Genomic DNA, 8,214 nt, shown 5'->3' with positions numbered 1-8,214 from the left:
TTTTGTCTGTTTTAATGTTAAAAAATTCATTTAAAAGCTGAGTGAGGCGTAAGAAATGACAGCTAATGATGAGCTTTTTGAAGTTTGATCTATTTGTCTGTGTTCATTAAAGTCTGTTTGCTCTAAATTCTGTATAATCTGTAACTGGGAAAAGGTCAGTGATATTTCTATATGATTGATTTAACATAATGCATCTAAAACTAATTAATTTATGTAATTTTTAATAAATATTGATCGTGATTGGCCCTTGGCTAGGACCAGATTTTTGCTGAGTCAGCATTCATACAATTAGAACGTTGTCCTGTTTTGTATTTTAGCCATTAACATTCAGCTCATTCAGGAGATGCACGCCGTGACTTTTGATTTCAGAAAATTTAACTTATTCCATAAATATTTCTCCACAGAAATACACGGAGAGCTCTTCGGTTTCTTCAAAAAACATTATTAACTTTAAAATCTGCTTCAGCTAGAGGCTCCATTTTATTCTTTTATGCAACTTTTAGCTATCACTCTGCTACATTTAGCTGTTAGCTAGTCTATGCTACTTTTAGCTAGCCTTTAGCCAGCTTTTGCTCCTTTTAGATTTTAGTTAACCTTTCACTGATTTCAACTTTTAGTTCAAGTTTTGACACTTTAAGACAGCATTTTGCTTCTTTTAGCATTTATAGCTTTTTGCAACCTTTAGCTCTTAGCTAGCCTTTTGCTCATTCGAGCTTTTAGCTAGTGCGCTGGTTTTCTTTTAGCTTCTTCAGCGCCCAGCATTCACACAGAAAATCCACTTTCCCCTGCAGTAATTCGTCCGGTTCTGTTGTACGGACCCGCAGGAAGCCGTAGAGGCAGATGGACATCCAGTTGGTCAGCAGCTTCTCCACCGTGGTGGCGGTGCGTCGCAGCAGCAGCTTGGGCTGAGCGGCGCTGTTCTGCTGCATCAGGTCCTTCAGCAGGACCTCCATCACCTCCGTCAGGTAAGACAAGTTGCTGTGAAGCGCCACAGTGAGCAGAGACGCGAGGGAACACCTGGAACAGAGATGGGTTCGCTCAGATCCTGGAGAAGAACGCGAGTCACATCAGTACTCTGAAAAATAACCATAAAGAAGTGTCAAGAAGTTTCTATCCACTCATCACGGGCGTGGATGGCATTAATTTGGGTTTTTAATGATTTATTTGAACCGGCCTTTTTCCAGGCTCCAATAACTGGGTGCACAAATTTGAATTTATTCCACGCAGGCTAAGAAACATCCACACCTGCCCTGAATTATTTGGTTAAACGTCCCTTTATAAGTGTCTCCAGGACCTTCAGGCGTTCTCCATCTGATGTTTGACCACTCCGCTGGAGTACATTTAAACTGGTTGGCTTCCTGCCATCGACCAAGGCCAGAGGCTTAATGTTAGCCTGTTGTATCCAATCAGAAACCAGTTCTGCAGCGTGTTTGGGATCATTAACCTGTTGGAACTACCATCAACCATCCATCCAGCTTCCAGTTCATGGCAGGCTTGAGCCTCGGTGGTTCCTGGGTTGTTCCTGAACATCCAAACAGTTTGGGTCTTCTTCCAGACTCGGACAAAATGGTGACCCATCCAGATACAGCAGTGGTGTCCAATCCTGGTCCTGGAGGGCCTCCATCCTGCAGGTTTTAGATGTTTCTCTGCTCTTCAGCAGGTCTTCAAGTTCTCCAGAAGCCTGTTAATCACTCAGCGGCTGATTTGAGGTGAAGTTGAAGACTTCGAAGGTATTCCTCCATTATGCTAACACCGCCATGCTTGACTGTTGGTCGGTATGTTTGGAAGCTTCACCTCGGCTCCTCCAAACCTACTTTTTAATGATTGCACCAAAGCAGCTCAGTCTTCGCCTCGTCTGACCACCCAGCTTTTCTCCAGAGGACGTTTCTCCTGAGGGTTTCGGTCCGGCTCAAAGGTTTCTTCATCCTCTCAGTCCGTGGTGACGTAAAACTGGCTTCACTGTGTGGACAGGAACGCTGGTGCTCCAGCAGCTTCCAGTTCATGGCCGGCTTGAGCCTCGGTGGTTCCTGGGTTGTTCCTGAACATCCAAACAGTTTGGGTCTTCTTCCAGACTCGGACAAAATGGTGACCCATCCAGATACCTCAGTGGTGTCCAATCCTGGTCCTGGAGGGCCTCCATCCTGCAGGTTTTAGCTGGTCTGTTAATCACTCAGTCATTGAAATCAGGTGTCAAAGCAGAGAAACACCTAAAACCTGCAGGATGAAGGCCCTCCATCATCCTGCAGGGCCACCAGGACCTTGCAATTCCTGTTTTCAAAAATCTGTGAAGCTGGATGTTGTATAATCGTTCAACTCTGGGAAAAGAGCGGTTCCAGTAACTCATTAAACGCCCCAATTAAAACGACATGATATTATGATGAGTGGATGGAAACTTCTCACTAACGGTATAAATAACAGATTAAAAAATATACCAAAGAAAAAAAAAGAGGAACAGAAGTGAGAGGGTGGATGACATGTAAAAATGAGCTTTTATCAGAAGTGAATCATCAGAAAAGGCTAACTTGTCTTTGATGGTGAAGCTTTTCTGCTCCTCCAAAGCGTGCACCATAGTGGTGAGGAAGAGCGGGTCCTGGATCAGCTGGGACAAACCCTGACAGCACTCATCCAGCTGAACCGTCACCACATCCTGATTCCAGACCGGACACAACACACATCACTGACCGAAGCGATTCAAAAACCTGCTGGGTGGACAGACGCTGCCAGACCTTACCTGACCGATGTCTTTGACACACAGTCCGATTAAAGATTCACTCTGGAAAACAACAAACACTGGGTGAAGTTAATCATCATCCAACCATTTCTGATTTGGAGGCTGCAAAGTTTCAGCTTCGCTTCACCTCAGGAAAAAAGATCCTGGACGCAAAGTGCTTGTAGTCCAGGAAAGGAATCGCTCCGACGTTCTCCATCAGATCAGCTTTCTCTGTCTGCAAATCCACAAAACCTGTGGAGGGAACATGAATTAAAGCCGACAGTTTACAGAGCTCGGAATGTTCCCCTTCAGTTTCAGGTGGAAAGTTTCGTATTTGGCCGCGTGTGTTGGTGTAAAAAGTTAAGTCTTCAGACATAAATATATATTGTATACTGCATGTGTTGGGTTAAAGGTGGGAAAATGACAGCGTGTCACTGCGTAAGCATGGCAGGCGCTATGATGCTGCGGTGTAACCGTCTGGTTGTTTCAGAGTGACGTTGCTGCAGCGCAGTGGTAGGAAACCCTGGTCCTCAGGGCCACCACCCTGCATGTTTTACTTGTTCCTCTGCTCCAACACACCTGATTTGAATCAATGGGTGATTAACAGGCTTCTGCAGAACATGAAGAGGTGATTTAACCATGAATCAGGTGTGTTGGAGCAGAGGAACAAGGAAAACCTGCAGGTTGGTGGCACTCGAGGACCAGGGTTGGCCACCTCTGCGGCGTTCACCACGACCTCGTCTTCTGATCTCCGCAAAACCAAAACCCACAACAGCAGCTCGAGCATCCATTTTTCTCCAGGTCCAAGTTAGTAGAAATGTAAAGAAATGCAGACGAAGCGACTCCATTAACTTCCATTGTTCAAACTTATAGCCAGAATGTTTTTTCAGGAGCTGCCATGTTGTATTTTTGGAGCCAGAGTCTGAGCACTAAGGATACAAAAGTCCCGCCTACACACGCCGACAGGCTGTCAATCACAGTCTAACATGACACTTAAATAACTAATTGAATCTAAATTTATTTTCAAAAACACATCCCTGAAGCACACAGCAGCAAAGTAAGAACTGTGTTAATCAACACCTGGAAAAAATAAAATTCTGAAGCAAATTTTTCCTTTTTTTTTGGTCAGGAAAATGGCGCCTTCATTTACACGGAGTGGGCGGGACTTGGGAAAATGTCCTGCAGCCAACCCTACAACCCTTGTGGCTTCAACTTCCAGCTTCTGGTCCTGTTTCTAATTATGATACATCTCAGTGGACTGGACACAGTATGCAATGTTGGGCATGACGGTATCACATCAGGACCTTATTTTTCTTGTGCACTTTGCACATCACAAAGTAAAGTAGAAGTAAAAACGTCTCGGCGCCTGAAGTCAGCGGCTCCAGAAACCCAGAGCTGATTAAAACCTGCAGCCATGCACGGCTTGAGGAGAGACACTTCGTTTTGACTTTCAGCTCAATGCGTTGCAACAAGCTGAACGCGTAAAAACAAACAGGAAGCAGGTCACATTATGTGTGAGGTATATGCTTCGAGAACGATAAGATAATGTTTAGTCATCTGTCAGATGATTCAATATGAAATAAAAATAAATGTGACATTTCTTTGGAACAAATGCTAATTTAGAAATGATCTAACTCTCTCTTTTTACCCCTCATAGCTCATTCTCTTAGGGCTTCTTGTTTTTCTTATTTGGTTTATATAATTCCCTGTTTTTTACATTTAGCTGTAATTGGACTTCAGCTTCTTTGGAACCGTACCCCAAATGAAAACTTATTTTTCTTGTCTGTCGGAAACGTTTGTTTCTAAAACTCCTCGAACACATTCGAGGCTCTGGCTGTTTTGGATCCTGCAGATGTTAAATTTAGTGAAAAGATCACAGCTGAGCTCTATAAAGACTCCTCCGCACCGGGGTCCGTGAAACATTTCTGCAGACAAAACGAACGACTCAGGTTTTTAGACCTGCCTGGATTTCGTTTGCACTTCAAAACTCAACAAAAGAAGCAACCAGCGCAGCCTCATGACAGGAAACCACAGTAACCAACAACAACCCACTGAGACAAAAACCTCTAAAACCTGAAACAAGATGTGCTAAACCTTCCTGTGATTGTAAGGGTTTATATTTTCCAACATAATGAGAAGGCCTAGGACTCCTGGAAGAAATGCAGATGCCAGAGTTTTAAACAGAGATCATCTGAAGCTGACAAAGCCGACTTGCACAACCTGTTAGAAGCCATTTCCTGTTTGAGACGACAGTCAGCTGCAAGCCTTAAAATAACCTCATCAGTGCTGAGTTTACTCCTGCCGAAGGCGGGGGTTCGAGGAAAGGTTACCGACCTTGCCTGATGTCATTCCTGATGTCGAGCTCCAGGTCCTCTATCATCTTGTTCATCTCATCTGTGAACTTCTTCTGCTTGCTTCGGTACACCACCACCACCACTGAAAGTGACCAAACAGACACGTGAGGACAAACTGTCCAGTCGCGCTAAAGCTGCTGCTGATGGTGGTTTACCAAACGTGGAGCTCTTACCAACGGCGATGATGGGAATCAGCAGGAGAACGAGCAGCGTAAGAAGCAGTGAAGCTGGAGAATTCAAACTTATGAATTTATCTCCATATTTTATCTGAAACAGACAACATTCACAGAGTTGTGAGGGGTATAAATAACAGTTTTTTATGCCACTATCCTGCATGTTTTACTTGTTCCTCTGCTCCAGCACACCTGATTTAAATCCGTGCGATTAACAGGCTTCTGCAGAACACGAAGATATGGGAGGAGGATTCTGACATAAATCGAGAGCGCACATCTTCGATTTGCAAGGATTTCATCTCTTGCTTTCAAAACTTTTAACGCTTCCACTCAAAACTTCTTCTCCCTTTCAAATATTCTCTTTTCTCTCTTAAATTTTTGTGTTCTCTCACAGATTTTTTTTGCTCTCTCACGGATCTGAGCACCGTCGCCTAGCAACCGTTCAGAGGAACACTGTCATTCTATTGGCTGGAACGGTTGCTAGGCGACGGTGCTCAGATCCGTGAGAGAGCAGAAAAAATCCGTGGGAGAGAGAAGTTTTGCACGCGAGGAGGAAATCTGAGCGCGAACACAAAGATTTGAGAGAGAAAACAGAATATTTAAAAGCGAGCAGAAGTTTTGAGTGCAAGCGTTAAAATGTTTGAAAGCAAGAAGATGAAATCCTGCTTGCAAATCGAAGATGTGCGCTCTCGATTTATGGCAGAATCCTCCTCCCATAATTTAACCATGAATCAGGTGTGTTGGAGCAGAGGAACAAGTAAACCCTGCAGGATGGTGGCCCTCGAGGACCAGGGTCGCTCATCCCTGCATGATACCAACCCCATTGTTTTTACTGCTGCAGTCTTTCGAAGTATTTGTAGTATTTGGTCTGTGGCTTTTTCGTTTGACTCATTTTCTGAGCTCAGAAGTAACATGTTCTGTTTAAGTTTCCTGTCTTGGTTAGGTTTTTATCTTGTCCTTTTGTCGCCCCAGTTTCCTGATTCCGGACGACATGCTTTTCCTGTTCGAATGACATTTGAAGATTAACCATTTTAAAGTAATTTTAAAGATAACTTACCACTTTATCAGGCTCTATTTGAACTATTTATAGGGATGGTATGCGATATTAATCAAGAATAAGCTGATATTATCAATTAAAACCAAAGAAAATACCCAGATAATTAATGAAACTAGCAGTCAGAGTATGTGTTCACAAACTTTAGCTCAATATCTGTAAAACTTCTTGAGTTGTGGCCATTTTTGCTTACAGACAGACACGGGAAGCTACATGATCCCTCGCCTTTCATGGTGGCAACCATGAACAAATAAGCTCCATTTAGACTCTCCAGTGAACCCAGCACGCACGTTCTCAGGCTGTAAGGAGGAAACTGGAGAACCCCACATGTGCACAGGAAAAACATGCACACTTCTTCTTGTGAGACCCTTCAATATATGTGCAAAATGCTGCAGAATGAGTCTGACTGAGCTCAGGCTGCAGGGCAAGAAAAAAACCTGTTAAAACATTTTTGCCATAAATGAGATTTGCATAAAAACTCCATAAAGTCACCATCCAAGTAACTAAAACAGCAAATAATCCTCCAAATCAACCTTTAAATCCAAGTTTTCTAACAGCTACGTCTTCAAAAACAATCCTTTTGATTTCCCTCGAAACTGATCAGTTTTCTCTGCCTACTGTAACTTCGGGAAATCCCTTTGTATAATGTTTAGCGTCATTGTGAAGCTCAAGGATTCCTCCTTTTTAAATATAAGGCTTTTATCCGACAACGTCACTACGGACCAATAAAAATCCAGTTTTCTGTAAACAAAACCAACTTGTTTCCAGGTGATAAATCGCCAAAATTCAACAAACTATGGATCATTTGGAAGCTTTTGAGATGGATAATTTAAAAATAATAACTTAATCCTGGAAAATTCCTCACAGTGACTCATTCTGTCACAAATAAAAGGTTTCCTCTTTTCCATTTGCCAGTCTGGACCTGTTCGTTCCTCATAAAGAGCTTCAACATGTTGTAAAAAGATTTTTATTAACTGCTAAATACAAATATTTACTTCAGTCAAGTTTAATGTTTAATCATTGCTTACTTTTGTGGTTTGTGGTTCTTTTACTGTTCGATTCATTTCAGTTTTCACTGCTTGTCTAGTTTCCTGATTGCAGACTTGTTCCAGAAGCTGCAGCCGCTGGTTTCCTTGGTTTCGCGTGAGATTCGCCTCATTTTCAGACAGTTGTCTCCTTTAATCGCACGTATGATCACTCAGTTTATACTATAATACAAAGAATTTCTGAATTACCTTTAACTCCTTGAAGTTAGTGCTTTGTATTCCTGAGATCACACAGGTGAAGGAGTAGATGCTGCTTTCTTTGTCTTCCATCTTGCAGGGATGTTCCGTCCCATCCTGGATGCCCCACACCAACATCTCTGCTGGCTTCATCTCCAGTTTATCTGCCGTTTTCTGAAACAACAAACAGTTTCTTTTAATCCTCGTCTCAGCTGACGTATAGACCAGCAACTGCCTTAAAGAAAGGTCTCACCTGAATACCGATGCTGATGCCATCTCTTGTCTCCGAGACATGGAAGCCGGTGAACGTCGGGTCTGGGTAGTAGCTGAATTGTGTGTAGCAGGTCAACGTCTGATTGGCTACTTTCAAAAACACGGAGGAATTCGGAGCGTTTCCAGCTGCAGGCGTTTCATAGATGAGATTCTGCAAAGAATTTAAACACAATCAACAAAAATAAAGAATTACTGACTTTAAATCATGAGTACCCTCAGCAGGGTCCTGGAGGGGGCGTGGGAGTTCGCCCAACCAGTCTACATGTGTTTTGTGGACTTGGAGAAGGCGTTCGACCGTGTCCCTCGGGGAATCCTGTGAGGGGTACCGAGCCCTTTGATACGGGCTGTTAGGTCCCTGTTGGACCGGTGTCAGAGCTTGGTGCCGGCAGTAAGTCGGACTCGTTTCCGGTAAGAGTTGGACTACGCC

The 8,214-nt window shown here is 43.4% G+C and overlaps 1 protein-coding gene across 1 annotated transcript in view; it reads right to left on the bottom strand.

Annotated features, from left to right (window-relative positions):
• Window positions 1-7,947, bottom strand: part of LOC108229324 (plexin-C1) — a gene marked incomplete at its 5' end in the record, with an annotated part of 18,769 nt that extends 10,822 nt beyond the window's left edge. Inside the window, 8 exons of the mRNA XM_037981243.1 lie at window positions 819-1,017; window positions 2,523-2,647; window positions 2,732-2,773; window positions 2,859-2,962; window positions 5,045-5,146; window positions 5,238-5,331; window positions 7,527-7,688; window positions 7,768-7,947. Of these exons, the coding sequence (XP_037837171.1) occupies window positions 819-1,017; window positions 2,523-2,647; window positions 2,732-2,773; window positions 2,859-2,962; window positions 5,045-5,146; window positions 5,238-5,331; window positions 7,527-7,688; window positions 7,768-7,947 (1,008 nt within the window). The remainder of the gene's footprint in view (window positions 1-818; window positions 1,018-2,522; window positions 2,648-2,731; window positions 2,774-2,858; window positions 2,963-5,044; window positions 5,147-5,237; window positions 5,332-7,526; window positions 7,689-7,767) is intronic.
• Window positions 7,948-8,214: the final 267 nt, after the last annotated feature.

The sequence above is a fragment of the Kryptolebias marmoratus genome, linkage group LG18 (genome assembly GCF_001649575.2).
Source record: "Kryptolebias marmoratus isolate JLee-2015 linkage group LG18, ASM164957v2, whole genome shotgun sequence".
NCBI classification, from domain to species: Eukaryota; Metazoa; Chordata; class Actinopteri; order Cyprinodontiformes; family Rivulidae; genus Kryptolebias; species Kryptolebias marmoratus.
This window is presented reverse-complemented; position numbering and strand designations above follow the sequence as displayed.